Source organism: Bacillus rossius (genome assembly GCF_032445375.1).
Source record: "Bacillus rossius redtenbacheri isolate Brsri chromosome 9 unlocalized genomic scaffold, Brsri_v3 Brsri_v3_scf9_2, whole genome shotgun sequence".
NCBI lineage: Eukaryota > Metazoa > Arthropoda > Insecta > Phasmatodea > Bacillidae > Bacillus > Bacillus rossius.
In genome coordinates this window covers 31,558,541-31,578,307 of record NW_026962013.1, presented here as the reverse complement: position 1 = coordinate 31,578,307, position 19,767 = coordinate 31,558,541, and the positions used below count along the sequence as shown (strand labels likewise).

The 19,767-nt window shown below is 36.4% G+C and overlaps 1 protein-coding gene across 3 annotated transcripts in view; it reads right to left on the bottom strand.

Annotated features, from left to right (window-relative positions):
- Positions 1 to 6,692: 6,692 nt before the first annotated feature.
- LOC134542931 (sushi, von Willebrand factor type A, EGF and pentraxin domain-containing protein 1) overlaps positions 6,693 to 19,767 on the bottom strand; it is a 259,383-nt gene continuing 246,308 nt past the window's right edge. For 2 of the 3 annotated variants that reach the window (XM_063387537.1, XM_063387540.1), the window contains 6 exons: positions 18,028 to 18,339; positions 16,152 to 16,302; positions 13,782 to 13,980; positions 12,261 to 12,463; positions 8,512 to 8,628; positions 6,693 to 8,209 (listed from right to left, as the gene is read on the bottom strand). In XM_063387537.1, the coding sequence (XP_063243607.1) occupies positions 8,178 to 8,209; positions 8,512 to 8,628; positions 12,261 to 12,463; positions 13,782 to 13,980; positions 16,152 to 16,302; positions 18,028 to 18,339 (1,014 nt within the window). In that variant the 3' untranslated portion in view covers positions 6,693 to 8,177. Of the gene's footprint in view, positions 8,210 to 8,511; positions 8,629 to 12,260; positions 12,464 to 13,781; positions 13,981 to 16,151; positions 16,303 to 18,027; positions 18,340 to 19,767 lie in introns of those variants that run through there. The other variant, XM_063387539.1, reaches the window with a different exon arrangement.

Genomic DNA, 19,767 nt, shown 5'->3' with positions numbered 1-19,767 from the left:
AAGAACAAAAAAGTGGATAAAATAAAGCAATACAGTTCCTTTAAAAATTATTACTTGGAAGAATTGAGTGTATTAACACTAGCAAAGATATATTTAAACAATGGTTAGTGCACAAAGGCAAGGTTAAGTATATAAGGTAAGCATTCCTGTGCACTGCATTCATTGGCTGCAGGCTTCTGATGTAATGAGGAGATTGTAGAGCCGGGGGAGGGGGGGGGGGGTGAGTTGTCCGGCCACCGTCAAAGTCATTTAGAAACCTTTCAGAAAAATGCCAGCTCTAGAAACTAGCTGAAAACTTAACCAAATCAAAAACTAAGAACTTTTATTATGACGAATACCCATTTTTTCTGAATCCCACACATTGAAATACAGATTTCCCTTTACCACGGCACTCGCGTGCAAAATATCTGACCTTTCCTCTTTTGAAACAGGAGAGACCCTTACCAGATTTCTGCAAAGATCCTGCCTTCTCACCACATTGCCCCACCACGTTTATCTCTAAATGCAGTTGAAATTGAAAACTAGCAAGCTGACATTCTCCACCTTGACGTCGACTGGGGCTATGCCCTCCCTAAGCCTAATGTACTTCACCCCGCTGCAGGCCCCCTAACCTCCCGCCAACGAGTGTGTGTGCATGCGTGTGTTTGTCCGCCCCACAGGAGGCCAGTAGTGTCTGTGCCACACACCCCTCAAATAATACATACTTTAATTAATATACATTTCTATCCCCCTAGTGTCTTGTTTTATTTCAGCCTTAATAAGGATGGAGCAATGCAATGCACAGACATGGATTGAAGCCACAATGGCCTGCCATCCTTATTATAATTATAATTATAATTTATCGCAGTATGCTTCAAACAACCATATTTTGTTTGGATAACCATAACAGTAATAATTTATAATAAAAAAAGGATATTAGCACATTGTTTGGTAGGAATAAATAAGATACATATCTTCTTTTGTAAATGCATTTTTTTAATGAACAAAACTAATAACCAAGGCAACGAATGCAATAAGTGATAAAAAAAAAATTGACTTAATTAATTTTTTGGGATATGTTAGTCTATTATGACATCTTCTCATCACCCATTGCGAATTACAACCTGACTTAAGATTAGTAAAAATTATTTTAACACACTCAATACCCTGTATTGCTGGAGATTGCCTCGCCTCCAGTTGTCTAGGCCTTGTTCTGATACAAGTGCATCTGCAGGGACTATTTACTAACTTTTAAAGGTGACCTTATCTCAAGTTACCGTCAGACCTTAAATATTTTTGGATTGATTCTGTATATCTGTAAGCTTTATGGTGACCTTATCACGCATCGTACTGACCTTAACTTAATGACCCTGTTGAAGGTGTCATTAACTCAAAATGACCTAAAATGGCAGATGGATGAAATAAAATGTTCTCAAGTGAGGTAAAACATGTAAAATACAAATACTGTATAAGTAAATATTACTGAAAAATCTTTCAGAAGTTATATATATTGTTCATAAACATTGAATTCAGTGTTAACGTATTACAATATTTATTAACTGTACATGTTTTATTACATGAGAAATTTCACTAACATGTTTAATTATTTAATGCGCTAAGTTTTAATGGCTATATAGAGGTTAGAAAAACATGTTAACTAAAATTACTTTCAATTATTGTTGACAAAAGTAGTTCATAGTTCTCTATATGTATTTAACAATAACTAGCAAAATAAGTGTAAATGATAACGTATTAACTGAAAGAAACCTTTTGAAGTTTTTGCCAAAAATTTTTTTAACATCAGTGAACTAAGAAGATGCAGTAATTACTGCGGAAAAAAAAAGACAAAGTTCCCAAAAATAAAGAAAAAAAAAATATATGTTACTTCCATGATTACCAGAATTTTTTTAAACCTATGGTGGTTTTGATACAATGGTTGTGTGACAAGGAAGCCGAAATACTGTGTTGCCATTAACAACAGTGGTTAGAGAATATTGTTCTGGATAGTGTCGTCAGCTGGCGAATGTTAGTGAGGAGTAGCCCCCATGCAGCGCTGGCCTGAGCTCTCCGTACCAGCCCCTACACCACCTCCGGAGAACAGACCACGTGATTCACCGTCGCAGCTGAATACACTCCCCCCTGTCCACACAACCAGGGGAGGGGGAGGGAGAAGTGTGTGGCTGGTCCGAAAAGTGTCTCTTTGCCGCAAGGGAGCTGCACTGGACGGTCTCTGAACGTTAAATCTGTTTGAAGACTGCAAACTTTCATCTGAAGCTTCACCAGCGAGTAATGCGCAATCAAACTACAACATGGTTGAAGATATGCATTATTTAAATGTTCAAAAATGCCGTGATTAATCATTTCTACACCGTTTTGATACATAGCTCATTTTAATTTAGTGTTGAAAGTTGACGCTCAACTTGCAAAAAGTGTAATTGCATCATAATTTAAAACTCAATATTTTGCATTTTTAAAACACTGTTTAAAGAAACTTTATATGACGTAGCATTCAAGATACTTTATTATTATTATTATTTTACGTTTTGTTTTGTGAAGAAAATTTTGCATTTGCTTCATGCTGGAGTTTCTGCAAAACATTATTAGTCAAAATTAAATAACACATTTAAAAAATTGCATTGATAAAATGTTAATTTTTTAAAGTTATACTTCTTTAAATATGTTGTGAAAAAATTATTATAAGAGTGAAATTTTAAGATGTGTGCGCATCACTGTAACTCAAAATTAACAGGTTGAAGCTGCCTGCTGAACCGCTCATTAAGTCTCGAAAAAAAGCTACCAACAAAACAGAAATAGAACCTCTATTAGTCGCACATGTTGGCACGCTCGTCGCCTCTGATCACTGTTTTCATATTTACAATATTTATCCACATGTTTATAGTTTCTACATTCACAACACGTGTTTTAGTTTCGTACAAGTGCAAATTATGTATGTGCTAATAAATTATATTCAGTAGTGATTTAAATTGGATATTTTGATTAATATTATTTACTATACGTAAATATTAGTAAAAAAATTGTGCCTTTATACTTATTCAAGTGCTCCAATATAATTGAGGTTAACTATCCGTATGTATTATTTATTGATATAAATTAAAATATTATTTAATTTAATTAATACTAAATATTATAAAATTATTAATAATAAATATATATTATTGGTTATTTAATATTTACAAAATAAAAAAATAAATTTAACAAAAAATTTAATAAAAAATTAAAATTGAACATCAAATTAAAATATTATTTTTAATATTTATTATTAAATTGAATAAATAATAAAAATTTATAAAAATAAATGAACAAATTTAATGAATTTTTTTTTTGATAAAAATGAAAAGTGGATATAAAATTAAGAAAATAATAAATATTTAATTAGGTTACCAGTGTGCCAATATATGTCAGAACTAGTTAAAAAACCCAGCAACTAAATTAGCGATTTTATTTCCATTCTATCAGGGAGTCATAAAAAGGGAGGTGGTGTTATTAGGTTACCAGTGCGCTAATAGATGGCAGCACTAGTTCAAAAACGCAGCAACTAATCCAGCGATTTTATTTCCATTCTACCAGGCAGTCATAAAAAGGGAGGTGGTGTTATTAGGTTACCAGTGCGCCAATAGATGGCAGCACTAGTTCAAAAACCCAGCAACTAAAACAGCTATTTTATTTCCATTCTATCAGGGAGTCATAAAAAGGGAGGTGGTGTTATTAGGTTACCAGTGCGCCAATAGATGGCAGAACTAGTTTAAAAAACGCAGCAACTAATCCAGCGATTTTATTTCCATTCTATCAGGGAGTCATAAAGGAGGAGGTGTTATTAGGTTACCAGTGCGCCAATAGATGGCAGCACTAGTTCAAAACCCAGCAACTAATCCAGAGATTTTATTTCCATTCTATCAGGGAGTCATAAATAAAGAGGTGGTGTTATTATGTTACCAGTGTGCCAATAGATGGCAGCACTAGTTAAAAAAAACCCAGCAACTAGCCAGCATTTTTATTTCCTTTCTATCAGGGAGTCATAAACAAAGAGGTGTTATGTTACCAGTACGCCAATAGATGGCAGCACTAGTTTAAAAAAAAACAGCATCTAGCCAGCGATTTTATTTCCATTCTACCAGGGAGTCATAAACAAGGTGTTACTAGGTTACCAGTGCGCCAATAGATGGCAGAACTAGTTTAAAAACCCAGCAACTAATCCAGCTATTTTATTTCCATTCTACCAGGGAGTCATGAAGGAGGTGGTGTTATGAAAGATGGCAGTATTGCCAATAACAAGCATCTGACCTGGAAGTTATAAATGTAGAAGAGGTAGTATAACTTTAAATTACTCATTCCAAACATGTGCTAAACCCATTTTATGAATTTTATTAATACCTACTTGCTTGAATGAATGGTTTTTATTTCTAGTATTTCTATTTATTTTACTATGGAGTCATAATCAGAGGAGATGTTTACCAATTAATTTACTATAAAATTAAAGATTGTACCTGCAGGAATTCCAGCCAGTTTTACACATTAAGCAACCAGGCAGTTTCTTGCCAGTATAGGCTGCATTCTTCTAATGTGTGTTTAAATGTGGGTAAAATATGATTGACATGCCTCCTAGATTAACGATGAGGTCCTGGACGCTATGGACAAGGCCATGGAGACCCCACTGACGTCTCAGGGTGTGATACGTACGCAGAGTCTAGATCATTACCAGGGTGTCATTTAGGTTCAGTACGACCATCGATGCCCCACACGCGTGCTGCCAGAAGAGCTTCGCCCACTGGTAGTCTTGGCGTAAAGCATACATAGAATATCATTTGGGGAGGGGGGGGGGGGGAGGGGAGAATAGAACCACTTTTCTCACGGTTTGCTTCCAAATTCTCTCCATTTGTCTGGAGGAAACAATGTTTTGAGGATTTGTGGAGAAAAAGGGGGGGAGGGGATATATATTCCCTCCATGTCTCCCCTGCGTACATACCTTGTTCTGGACACTGTACGCACTCTTTGCCATGATCTTTTGCATGGTCAGTGTAGTTGCCATGCTTGACTGGTAGCGACTCACTCAGTGCTTGAACTACTGGATAGGGATGATGAACATGATTCACAATAAGTTAATTACATCTTACTTGAGTCACTTGGGCTCCTCATAGTTCAGGCTCATGTAAATAACTATGAAAGATAAATTTTTACATTTTATTACTGCAAGTAAGATATTTAATTTTCTGTGCCAAGTTTAATTATTCATATTTCAGAAAATTCAGCATAAAAAAAAATGAAAAATTCCACACTTTTCACTGAGGAATCATTTGTGTTTGTACAGCGTTGACTTTTGTAATTTGTATAATTTGTTTTGCATTAAAAGTTATAAATTATTACATAATATTTAATAAATATTTTAAATTAATGAACTAGGATAAACATTCTGCATACTTATTGATTTTCAGTGTGAATTAAAATTTAACTCGATTATATTACTAAATTAAATAATACATTTAATGCACGTGTTCATCTTAAAATTGAATACAGAGTATTTATTTAAATTTTTGACTTGACGTCTAATAAATCGATGAACGCTGGCTGCACGCACGAAAAAGTGTCCCGTTACGCACATTGTCCCATAACATTGCGTCTGTTACGCTCATTGTACGCTTGCGCCGCATCCAGTGGCATAGCCAGGATTTGTGTATGGGGGGTAATAAGAAGCATGCTCTCCCCCCACCCCACCCCCGTATTAAAGCGGGGGTTCCGGGGGTCCTCCCCCGGGAAAATTTGGATTTTAAGGTGTAAAATAGTGCTATTTTAGCAGTTTTCGGTACTTAAATTTAAATATTGTAATGGTAAAATTTTTATTAATTTTTAATATGAAATTTGTTAGAGTGATGAATAAGAAATTTAATTAAAATTTGGGGCTAAGGAAGGGGGGGGGTTGAACCCCTAACCCCCCCCCCCCCCCTGCCCACGCCCCTGACCGCATCTATCTCTCTTCCACTCAATTGGAACAACCATCGATTTGACTTTTTCGAGGCACATTAAACTTGAAACACTCCCATTCGTTTCCTACTTTTCCTATCATCGTCCTATCCTTAACAGAATAACACAGATTGGAAGAAGTTAAATAGCAAACATGTATAAAAGTTATAGTTAAAATAATCTCTTTGTTAAAGTAATTAACATATTTGAATTAATGAATGCAAACAAACGTAAATTTTTCAATTAAATTGTAGATTTCATTTCACTTCTTCTTTGTATCCATACAAAATAGTGATACTGTAATTCAATAAAAATGATTCAATTTTATTCATAAAAGTTATGACATCACGTTAAACTATCGTCCGTAAACCGACTTTACAGACAACCAATTTTTTTTTAAATTGAAGAGAAATCTAAACACTTTACTAGAAATTACAATGTGAAATTTTGTTTGAAGGTACCTAAACAACACTACAGTTTTGTTACTTAATAGTGCAATTGCTCTGTACCAAAGCTACTAAATACGTATAAAATATTTTGTTTGAATTTTTAAATGTATGCTTTAAAGAGATAAATCCTTTCTAATGGGGTCCCACTTAGAACATCACAGAGCATTAGGAGCTCCTAGATTTTTCTTCTTTATGATACGGATCTTGGAATATCAGTACACACATGGTTATATATATAAATAAAAAAAATAAATAAATAAATAAAAAAAAAAAAAAAAAAAAAAACCATCAATCACACAGCTTTGTATATAGCAAATACATACAACATGTTTACAGTCTCAGCATTACACACACACACATAATACACAATTATTTTAATTACACACTTTTACAGTTCATGCCACCTCACACATTTTTATCAATATGACTTTGTGAACTGACATAAAAATTCAGCATCTGTAAAACTATAGTATCACTAAAAAAAAGTACACTAATTATTACATGAAGTTTTTGTGCTGAATTACAATGAAAAATTATTGTAATTTTTAAATTCATCATGTTTTTATGTCTATTTTAAACTAAATGAACATGTTTGAACTAAAATAATTCTAGAAGTCAAAGATTTTCAATTACTGAATCTGTCCCTTGTTTTATTGCATGACAAAAGAGCAGTAAAATAATTTAAATTAACTTAAACATTTCAATTTTAGTGGATCTATATAGAGACTTTTTTATGGTATCTACTCTGTTATGTACATCTTTAATACAATAATACTTATACTACGTATTTACTATTTTTCATTGACATATTTTTTCCAGTTACAATGTAATGTGTGTAAATCAAACAAGATTGTCTGAAATTATCACGTCTAATGGTAATGGACAGATGGCACTAGGGTTTTGTGCATAAATAAAATTGATAAAATTATGAATAAATGTCAGTGTTTATTTGTTAACTCCTTTTAATTTTGTATTTAAATTATTAACTAAATCAACAGCAAATATTTACCTGAGTTTTTGTGAAGTGTTACGATTCATCAAATAAATTACTTCTTGATTCTACTAATAAATTGTTTGACATTGTAAATTAACATGATAACGTAGATCAAACATTTTTTGGCTGCCCCAAATTTTTTTTGCAAGTATGTATGGGGTTCATTGTAAATAATAATTGGAACTTCAAATTGTCATTGTCATTAACAAAATGTAAAAAATTAAGTTCAATAAATATGAAAATAATCTGTTCTATAGTCTGAATACTTAATTTTGCAAGATGCTTGTCAACTTCAAACTGATTTATGAGTATAAAATTAGAATTGAGCTCAAACATTTCAACAGAACTGTACAGTTATTAACTACAAACATCATTAACATTCACATACATCAACAAAATACATATTTTAATACTACATTTTATAAAAACAATAAAAAAAATCTTACAAATGTTTACAACTACACCTTCCCAGTCTGTTCGTTGTGATGTCATTGACTGGTTGCAAAGACAGAGTTTGACAATGATTTGTCACTAGCGTCCATAAATATTGTTCCAAACATGATCTATTCTACACCTAAACTCTATTTTAGCAACCAGCCTGTTAATAATAAACAATTCAGTTTTTTGGGAAACACTTTTGAACAACAAAGTTTTCCTTGGTTGATTTGTTCTAAGAATAGTTTTTATAGATTTAGTTATTTTTACAAAGTAAAAAACTGGTTTGAGCATTTTGTAGCAATGACCAGAAATATAACAATTCACGTGTTCTTCATTTGTTTTCACTGGCCTTCACTGTCACTGTCACTTTTGTCTGAAATCAGAAAGAAAATAATTTTGGTAATAAATTACAGAAAGATGATACAAAAGTTGTTAGATCATTTCCAAAAATTATCTTAATTAAAAAAAAAAAGATTAGTTGATGAGGTGGTGAAATATAGAATTTTTAAATATGTTTTCATAAAAAATGCTGTTCAGTATTTATTTCAACACATCTGTGTTAGTTCTAACTCAAGCAGCATATGATTTATTTCATATTAATAGAGTGAAATCATTAATTTGGTACAGGATTTTAATTAGCTACTACGAGTATTTTCACGAATGCAGCAAACATACCTTTCTTGCCAGAGTACGCGTGTCTCTTCAAACGGTCGTACAAGTCATCCTTGTTGCCATAGATGCTAGCGTTTGATCGTGCCAGGCTGTTCATTTTGCCTCCATTGTGCAGGCTCTCTAGAACACAACAATACTTGCCTATAGCATTTACCGAACTATTCACAGTATTCTGTGGCCACAGCAGCATTCAGCCAGTTGCAATAGCTAAAGATAGGGGATGAAGCTGGAGTCACAATGCCATGATGAATACGACACTGACATCGTACGGCCGAAGGCCACCCCAAAGCCCGACCTGCACCCGCCAGTACTCGGCTCCGCTAACGGAAAGCACCCCTAGCCATGGTCCACCTGAGTCAAGTGAGCGGACCGCAGCCCAAGGTAGAGAATAGCGAACCATTTTAATTACGCATGCAACGCACTCCCCGTGCCTACAAAATTCCCCACACAATAATAAAGTAATCAAAAACAAACAAAAGCCCCTAATTAATAGAGTGCGACGTAGGAGTGCCCGGGTCACTCACGTGTAGTTTTCTACTAAAACAGCTGTGAGTGCAACCCTTGCGGCCTTCAGCCTAAATTCAGTTGTGAAACGTGTGACGTAACGCAAACCGCCCCAAATTAGCATTATCATTCGCCACTGGAGTAGTTATCAAGAAACAGACAGTCTCCAGCTTGACTCTAATATTCAAACTTATTTTAGACAAACTTATTAAATGTCAATTCTAAAACATATATAGATATTAAGTTAATCGTTAAGTTTTATTGTATGAATTTAGAGCCACTTGCTTTTTATTATTATTGTAATTTTTTACGAATAACGGAACTTTAGAAACTCTGGCGCGACAGGGAGCTCACCCCTCCCCTCGCGCCAGGGCTGCACGCCAGTACAGCGCGACTCGCGGACCGGGACGGACGCACGTTCCACGGGGAGCCATCATTTCTTTGTGTTCATCGAACGTCCATCTGGTAATTATAGTCACAACCAAAACCTTTTTTAAATACTCCCCGTGTGCGCCCGGTCCTTTTCCGGTGTAGGGCCTATCCCAGCCGCGTCAATTTAACACGCCCCACACAAAGCATTACGTGGGGCCGTGCAGTATACGGTACGGGCCGTCTCCCGCCACCCCAGAACTTTAGTTAATCGCCCAGTGCACAGGCACAGGCTACATTCAAGCTTAAACGTGTTTTTAATTTAGTAGCGAGCCGCGGTCCACACAGGTGGGCCCGCGCGTCGCAAGTTACCGACTACGAGATTAGTCGATGCTAATCGAACGCTCTCCCTCGACTGCGACTGGCATGAGGACTTAATAAGTAAACACACGTAGAGGCACGCAGGTGGCCCTCTCAGATAACGTGTGCAGTGTAATCGTGTACGTAAAAGCACCACAGAGTGCCGTTTTATCAAGTGTAATTGTAATAATAGTGTAATCAAAACTTCTACGTGTTCCAACGCCCCATTGGCAGTCATGTACCGCCGAGTAAACCTCGCGCCCAATGTAATGAACCAGTGTCAATCGTGAACAATAAAAAGTCCACCCCGCACCTCCCGTGCACGACGTGCGACCCGTAGAACAACCAGAACAGTGTATGTAAATTAACCTAAACAACCCAACCTAATCAGGAAACAAATTCCATCACCGCCGACGGTTCTAGCGGACCACGCTGGGGCAACAAACCCACGACCATCACACGGTTAGACACCGAGCTAGCCTGGCGCCCCCCCGGAACAGAAATCTCTAAGAAAGCCAGCCACCCCGCTAGGACTTGCGCCCGACCTCGAACACGAGACCGCGGCGGACGGCAACACAACAATCTCGGAACTGTCATGCAGCATTCCAGCACGACAGATTTAATAGCGTTGGGTCACAATACCACAACAACATTAGCCTGACATGATAATTTCTGATTTATCAGTCGGCAAATGTTCCAAGCCAAATACTTCCATAAAATGCAGTGTAGAATGTACTAAAAATAGCATGGAAAAGAAAAAGAACATGCTATCTCAGCCCATGTTTTTTTTCTCTTTTTTTTGGCTGATTTCTGTATACCTTCAACCCAACGTCATACAAAACACCATGAGCCTGGGCTTTATTTATTAATTAAAAGTGCTATGCTGAACTCATCCATCCTTAAATTAAATCTTCACCTTCTACAATAACAACATTGACCATAAACACGATGATATCAATTTATATAAACAGAACAGATGAAGGCAATCTACAAATATTAATGTGTACCCACAAGTAAAAAGAAATTTCATTTTTCAGCATAAAGGTTTACTAAGTAGGAAAATGTTTTTGAAGTTTGGTTCTGTAAGGTTTCCATTTCTATTTGCTTTCTGTCGGGCAGCACGACTCGACAAAATTAGAAATATAATCTATTCCTTGCGAGCTGTCGGGGCGCATATTTTGTCAAGGTGACGTCACGGCAACCTTGTATTTCATTGGCTACTGAGGGTGTCGGGCCTGTAGTGTCATATCTGTCGTGGCATTGTGACTTCAGCTTAAGAGAGACTCTTACAGTGGGACAAAGCTCAACGTACAACGTAACAAAGTATAAGTCAGCAATCAGTTTGATTAGAGAAAGTACAAGGAATCCCTTAATATAGAGTTAACTTTTAATTTGGAGATTACCCATTTTTAGCCAGTCACCATGTAACTTGCAATATGGCAGAACCAAACCACCTTGATAAGGCTAAATATTTACTTTATTATATATTATAGTTTTTATTTATCTACACTACATAATGTTTAAGTATTTGGAACCATAATGGATTTTCAGAACTGGGAATTTCGGTACTAGTCCTAAACGGAACCGAGAATTCCCAGTACTTTCGATTCTAGATTTTTTTTTTATAAATGGTGCAGCAGTCTGTGATTTAAGTAGTAATGGTTAGTTTTGAACGATTGAATAAGTTTTAGTGACCAAAAGTAAAAATATATAAACATTTGTGTTACAATTTTTTATTACAAAAAGTATCTACTAATGTGAACAAATCACTATATTTTCAGCGTTACTCTCTATCTTAAACTTATGGAGATGGGGGGGAGGGGGGGAAGAACAATTTAAACAAATAATTGTTTGAAGGCATGCAAAATCACAGAACTTTTAATTTAAAATACCATTTATTCTTTTCATAACAAACTTAAAAGAAAAAATACCATTATTTAAATAATATCGGTGCAACAACCACAGGCACACACACACACAGCAGTCCTAACACCAACAGCCAACTATTGAGCGCCCGCCTGCCGCGGCAGACTCACTCCCCTCACTCCATCCACATTGATCGCCTCGTCAGAGGAGAGTATCAAATTAAAGTAACTTAAGCACGCAATAAAAAAAAAATTATGCTGTCAGTGTCAATTACAGAAAGAATCCAGAATCAGTTTTAAATTCTCGGTTCCTTTACTATAACAAGATTACTGGGAATTCCTGGTACCTTTGGAATGGGGATCTCCCGGTTATGAACTCTAATAATGCTGTATTTGATGCTGCTATATTTACGTTGTGCAGAAACTCTCAAGTCATAACGGCAGTGTTCACACTAGCCCAAAGTTGCATAAAAGAAATTACTTAGGCCTTTTCTACCAATGTTACTACATCATAAAAAAAAAATGGCCTGGATATGTTATTAATATTTTCAAGATGACTAGACTTATAATTTTGACACTGCAATATTTACCTATGTGAATGCAGCTGACAAGTAATTTATTTTTCCTGACTCAACAATGTTGATAAGTTTTTACCTTTCATGTAGGTTTCATTGTAGAAATTGGGCATCTCCCAGCCGTCCTCCTCGTCATCGTAGTAATGTGCGTACGTGGAGTGGTGCGAGGGGGCAATGGACTCTGCGTACGGTGTCTGAGCCCCGTAGTAGAAGTTGACCTGGGATCCGTTCTGATCTGTTGCCGCGGTGAGAATCTTCTTTGGTTCCTTCTTGCGAGATGATCTGTATCATGACGGAACACAATTGTTTTAATAATACACACAATCCGAAGTGTGCTTGCCCAACAAATGTTTTGCTTAGAGATAAATTTAAGGTTATTAACTTTCTATGGCATAATATATCCATGCTAGCAGTGCAAATTACTAACTTATTGAAATGTTAAACCTTAAACAATTTGTGATTTAATTCAAAGTTTAATTTTTTAAATTAAAAGTAAAAATGGAAATATTTAAACCATAAATGTCCATTTATATGATAGATTCACTCAAAAGTATTGCCAATAAAAGTGTCAGCTGTGTATAAATAATTCCATTTTATGGAATAATTACTTATGATAATTTCTGGGAAATGGCAAATTAGAAGCTGCATTATAAACAAAAATAATTAATTTGGATACATTAGCATCATACAACTACTCTAAGCTCATTAATTTTTTTAAAAATAAAATTGTGCATTGGTTATAAATTGTTAACCAGCATACCACATGAAAAACAGGTATTTTACTGAACTGTGGATAAATTACAATTACAATTTTTTTTTGGCAACATTAGTAGTAAACAAATAGTGTTAGTATTTCAAAGATCTTTATCAGTGTTAATATGTGTAAGTGTAAATTCTATACACATTCTTCAGTGCACACGTCTGTAGTTAAAAATGAAAGGTGAAAATAAAAAACTACTTTAAAATTTTACTGAACAGGCACAGATTTTGTTTTATGTTTGTGTAATAAGTGCAGTTTTATCAAGAATTACTTCTCAGATAGAACACATATTTTAATAAAATCCAGAATACACTTTTTTTTTTACTTAAAAAATTAAGGAAACATATTAACTAGGAGAGTCTGAATTAACCAAGTTAATGTGGATCGCAACAACCTCAAATAGGTAAAATCTTGGATGGCCGGATATGATACGAAAATGGGTGTTGGTTTTCATTTGGCCCAGTGGTATAATTTTTCCAGGTGATGTTATACAACTTTTCTTCAGTGTAGAATCTTACGTGTCACTTCACAAGTCAGCCCCCCAGTAAATTACATCTATGAGGTTAATTATTTTTAGGTTTCCGACAATAGTAATGTCATTTTTAGGTCAGCTTGGATAATACGAAACCTCGATTAATCGAAGCTCGGTTATTAGAGACTCCAATATGTAATTAAAAAAATATTAATGTGCAAGGTTTACAAAATAAATTTGTCTAATGAATAAATGAAGGCATTTTACTGTCAATATTCATGCTTATCTTCTGGTGAATTATTGCAAAATAGGCAAAAAAAAAAATATATGGAATAAATGCGTATTGTTTTACGAGACTGCATGCTTACCGCGCGCAGATCATCCAGATGAGGAGAACAGTGATGATGATGATCAGCACAGCGCCTGCGATGCCGCCGGCGATGTACGCGAACTCTGACTTGTCCGTGCAGTGCTTGCCGATGAAGCTGCCGATGCAGCGGCAGGATGGCAGGCCTCGAGAGTCCTTCACGCAGACGCCTTCGTTGTCGCAGTAGTTGAGGCACACGTCTGCAACGCCCACCACGGTTCTTTGGTGACAATACACAAGGCGACTGCGCTTGATAGGGTTTCATAACTGCAGTGGAACGGGCCATCTTTCTCTCACCAGCTTCTGCTGTTTGATTTTCGAAATTCAGTTTCTTTAAAGCTTCGTACGCGATCCAGTGGACTGCATGAAGTTAACCATGAATGGCTGCTCAAACAGTTTTCCTTGAGAAGTAAATTGGCATTTAGTTTTTAACCCATTTTAGGAAATGACTAATAGGCCTGTGCGAAGCTTCAATTAAGTGAATCAATCAAAGCTCTTTTTATATGTTTGATTTTACTTTGCCAGGAAATTTGCTATTAATTTAATTTGAAGCTTCGGTTGTCAAGCAAAGCTCCGCATATGATGTGAATCTTCACGTTTGTTGCAAAGCATTAAAACGTTGGAAGCCTAACATTTGCTTAAGAAATTATTTAGTTTTTTTTTATGGTATATATATGTTTTGCGTACATAAAGTTGGATACATAAAAAAAAATCAAAAGGTGGAACTCCGTTAGCTTTCATTATTGCTTAATATTATGCAGTGCAATATTATAATTTTTATTAAATGGTGCTATATATTTATGGTTCATTGGTTAATCACTTAATTAGTTCAAACATTACAAAAGTTAAACCATTATTTTTTTTGCTTCAATCCTGTATTTCATAAAATAATACAGCTTTACTGAGAACAATATTTGCAATTCAATTTGACTTTGCAAATGTTTTAAATACGTATCCAATTTGATATTTGCTTCGCATCAAAAAACTAACATTTGCACAGAACAAATGACTAAAACTGAAATAATAGAGGCAACAGACATATCATACTACATATATGAAAATCTCTTGATGTATGATCATGGCTTTAAATTTTTTATATAAAATTTTTTTTTACGAAATGTTAAAAAAATTGTTGTGACATTAAAACCTTATGGCATGGGATCTTTTAGTTTATATCTCTCCCCCCTTAAGGTTTCTCACCTGAAGGTATATTTTATTTTCCTTCATGTCCATACAAGAGTTTTATATTTAGTAACCATTCAGTATTAAGTACTTTCATTATTAAGTACAAAAAATGTTAGGTTTTTTAGGTACATTCTAAATAGACTCTCAGTGGAATCATTATTTATGCAGTAAGTGCCTAAAAATTAATGATTTAAAATAATTAAAACAAATTTAATAATAAAGTTTTTTTTCACTATAGGTAAAATCTCCTGACAATGAATTTTTAAATAACTATATTTAACCGCAAAAACATTAGCCAATTTCTGCTTCTACAGTTTTTAAAAATTTGTGTTAGATCTTTCTGTTTGGATTAGACTTTGAAAGTTTATATCCTAAACTCTCACTAATATAGGTAAAATCATTGGAGAATCAGTCAAGACTATGAATTTATAACACCACTTAAAAATTATTTTGGGACACACACAAACACTGATTTAAAACACTATGTTGGACGTATACACAATTGCTAGTTCATACTGTGTATCATAGAGAAAACCTGAAGAATGTACAAACAAAAAATTAATATGCAAACACACACAGAACATCAAGCCAAAATCAGCCAATGTCAAAGGTTAAATGACTTAACTTAAAAAAAAAAAAAAAAAGACACATAAAAATAATTTTTTTACTTACTACATAGTATTATATATTTAAATAAAAGTTCAAACTAAATAATTATGAAATGAGCTGTATATTTTAATAGAAAAAATTAGGTATAATTGAGGTGAATTTTTCTGCACTTAGTGTTCCGCTTTGCATTTCGGTTTAATGCGGAGTATTGTCTTCTGTTTATGTGATTGCCAGTGTATTCACTTAAATTTTGCTGTTAAGTATTTTTGTCTTATCGCTATTCAACATATAATCTTGCCTCCAGCAATGGCATATGTCCAAATTGTTTTAAATAAATCTTTATAATTGCAAAAATCACTGAAAGAACACACACAAACACTGTTGACAATTTACTTAAGTAATATTATTTTTATGTGTGTGTGTGTGTGTCTCTATATATCTATATCTGTGTGTGCGTGTGTGTGTGTGTGTACTTTTTTTCACGTCTGGCAAAATAACCAGAAAACATGCAGCTGAGACTGGAGGTGTCGCAACTGAAGGCGACCTTGAAATTGCCCCCGCGAGATTGAGGCCTCACCTGTGCAGACTTTGCCGGTCCCATTGTAGCCGGGCTTGCACATGCAGTCGAACTCATTGGTATCCTGCTGCAGCAGGCAGTGTGCGTAGGGGCTGCAGTGCATCTCCGGGCCGTTCATCTCGCAAGGGTTGGAGCACTCCGCCTTGCTCACCTGGGGGAAGGGGGGGACATCAACCGTCAACCTCCTGTGCTTTCCACTCTTACATTTTCTAGCACTTAAATTTGTTAAAAATTAAAAATAAATAAAAAATTCTGTAAAATAAATTCAATCCATCACTTTATGTTTTGACATAGTTCCAAACTGTCGAGAACTTACTCGTCTGTTTGGCTGGTTCAGTACATGAAATATATAAGTTTACTGAAAAATCTGGTACAAAAAATAAACTGTTGAAGTAGGTAGAGTATTTTTTTTTTTTGTACTTTAATGAATATTCTAGTTTTTCCAATATTTTCAAGTTTATCATGGCTCTTATTTAAGGGGTGTTAATCCTAGCCTTGTTTTGTTTTTCAATTTTTTTTTCCAATTAAAATTTTTAATTATTCATCCCATGTTATCTAAAAAAAAAAAAAAACCTAGCCAAATATTTGTCTACACAACACTTTCATGATTATGAACTAATTTATGGATTTGTACTTGATCTATAAAAACATTGTTTAACTATCCAAAATCGTAAAGGTCCTAATAGGGTGAATTTTTTAGGATTTTTACAGCCTTTTGAAACAATTTTCCTGTCTGATAAGCTTAAACTACGAGGGTTATTTTTTTTTTCAACCTCCGATCGGCTGTAATAAAAAAAACGTTTTAACAGTGCCCTGCAGTGTGATTACAGTTTCATTTCTCCATGGCATGCCCATTAATCGATACCCTAATCGCTTGTATACAAATCGACACGTCTCGTAGTGTTTACCCCCTTCCACCAACCATGTGGAGCGGCCAACTCACACCTCAGTTGAAGCTTGGTTATGGGAATGTCAACATGGCTGCAACGATAAACTGTACGGCGAAATGCGAGCTGCATGGAGTCATCCGTTTCTTACAGGCAGAAGGGCACACTGCAGCAGAAATCCATGAACTGCAGAGCACTGTTAAAACGTGGCTGAATAGGCAGGAGGCATCATTTTATGCAGAGGGTATTGGAAAGCTCGTGCATCGGTACGACAAATGCCTCAATCTGCATGGTGATTATGTGGAAAAATAGAGTAAAGATGTACGTTTCTTTTGACATTAAAATAATTTCCCAATTTATTCCCGTTTTTCTATTACAGCCGATCGGAGGTTGAAAAAAAAAATAACCCTCGTATTTAAGCCACTTGAGCAACTTTCTGACAAGAGTTTTACAGTATGTATTTGAAAAATTCAAGGTGGTGGAAACTTATCAATTTGACATTGTTAGTTGGTAATATTTATCAACACCATGTTGTTAACACACAAATATTTAAACATAACACAATAAAATAAAAAAAGACAGCAATATATAAATGGTAGTCACAGATTGTTTGCAACCTATAAAAAAAAATGTATGTAATATGTTGCAGAAAAAAAAATTCTAATAAATCTTTACGACTTTCTACACAATACATACGATAGTTTCCTTTGATTATTTTTGGCGAATGAATCCCACAAGCTGTATCCATCTACACTGAAGGAATCAGCGTGTCCTCCTAAACCCGAAAGGGGCCGGGTAACCCGTTGAACCTCCTTCGTGCTAGGGATCGGGGCTTGTAATTGTTCCCCCATGAACGAGGAATCCCCAGTAAGCGTGAGTCGTAAGCTCGCGTTGATTACGTCCCTGCCCTTTTGTGCACACCGCCCGTTGTAGTGAATAATTCGAAAAAATCAATTGTTTTGAAACTGTGGATGTTGGATTGTACTGACGGCGGCGGTGTAGTTGGTGCTGGTGTCGGGCGGGCAGGCCAGGCAGGAGGTCTGCTGGGGCTCCGGCTGGTACGTGCCCTTGCCGCAGGGCACGCAGCTGTTCTGCGAGCCGTTCAGGAAGGTGCCCGGGGGGCAGACGGGCAGGGAGCACTCCTCCACGCTGGCCGCGCCCACCCGGGGAGTGGTGCGCCCCAGCGGACAGGCCTGGCACGCTGCCTGCACGCCCTGCATGCGGTACGTGCCCCGAGGACACGGCTCGCACCTGCCCTCCACCGCCAGCTGCATGCCCGAGCCGCACTCGTCCCGGCACTCCTGGAGGACAGAGACGGAGGCGATCACGGCTAGCAGTGGCCGGGATGCTCTTAAATGCCAGCGCCGTTCTCACATCGACCCCTGCCCCAAGATCAGCGAGTAGCGCCGATGCGGCGGGCCCGCGCGAATACGGTACGCTCCCGATTACCCGGGGGATAGTGACCGGCCATCATTTAAAAATTCCACATACAGCAAAAAACCCCCTTATTTGCACTTTTCACGGGGACAAAGTAAAAAAAAAGCGTAAAACGCGGGGGAAAGTGTAAATAAGGAGAAAACCTAAGAAATACATTAAAGTTAATTAAAATACAGTCGCATCCTGCAGCGTTCATAACAAATATCGGGCTACATTATACGTACGCATTGCACCACAGTAAAAAAATTAAAAAAAAAAAAAGGGCCGCAAATTGAGTTCCCAGATTTTTTTAATGCTGATAGGACGAAAGTTACAATCCTATTTCTGATAGAATCCATAGGTATGCTTGCAAATAATGTGATGATGCACAAATCACACAGTAACATTTAAAATCTTTATACAAAAAGTGAGGTTTGAAAAGGTGTACATTATATAACGGAGATGGAGGCTCAACATAGATATTTTTCCCCTCAGACCTTGGTTTCTCTCAACTTATCATAAAAATTTGTTTTGAGTGACTTTTTATAGTTAGATGTGCAAAAAATACTAATGCACACTTTTATGAACACTCCTGTGAACAGCTATTATATTGCCTTCATTATATATATTAAGTGTATAGGTATGGTGTTTTTGCAGGTGTCTTTACCTACACATATGCCTTTGCTTAGAGCAATACGTTACCCACAAAGAGGAGGCTTACATATTTTGAACAACTGTCATTTTCTAGGAGGTTGTCATGGTTGTAAATCTTTCACCATAACTTTCTTGTTCTGGGTCGCAGAACTTAACTCTGGAACTGGCGCTTGGTGGCAGCCCACCCGCTACTTTCTCAGTGCCACGCGGGCATACCTCATTCATCCCTGAAAGAGGTAGGCTGCCTGCCAGGCATGACGTCATTGCCACATGGCCGGAAGTCCACCACAGTAGCGATCACAGAGGAGAGCAAATGTTCGTTACTCTCTGGGGTGTATATATAGGGGACCCAGTAAGGGAATGAGGAAGAAGTCATCCAGCTAGTACCACGCCATCGACGTTGAATAGCTGCATTTACACTGCCCCGACCGCCACCCCTCTGCCGCCAAGAACGTCCCGCTGCCCAATGGTACGCTTCCACGGCCACTACGGACTTGAACTTTGATCTGGTAACGCCATTTCAATATTCAAGAGAAGGACTTAGTTTGCCATCCACATTGGAGGACTGCAAAGCTCAGGACACAAGAGTGAAAAGAGTGAAGAGGTAACAGGCAAGTGTGGAGTACAGATCACTCGCTGAACGCGAAAAAGGTCCAACC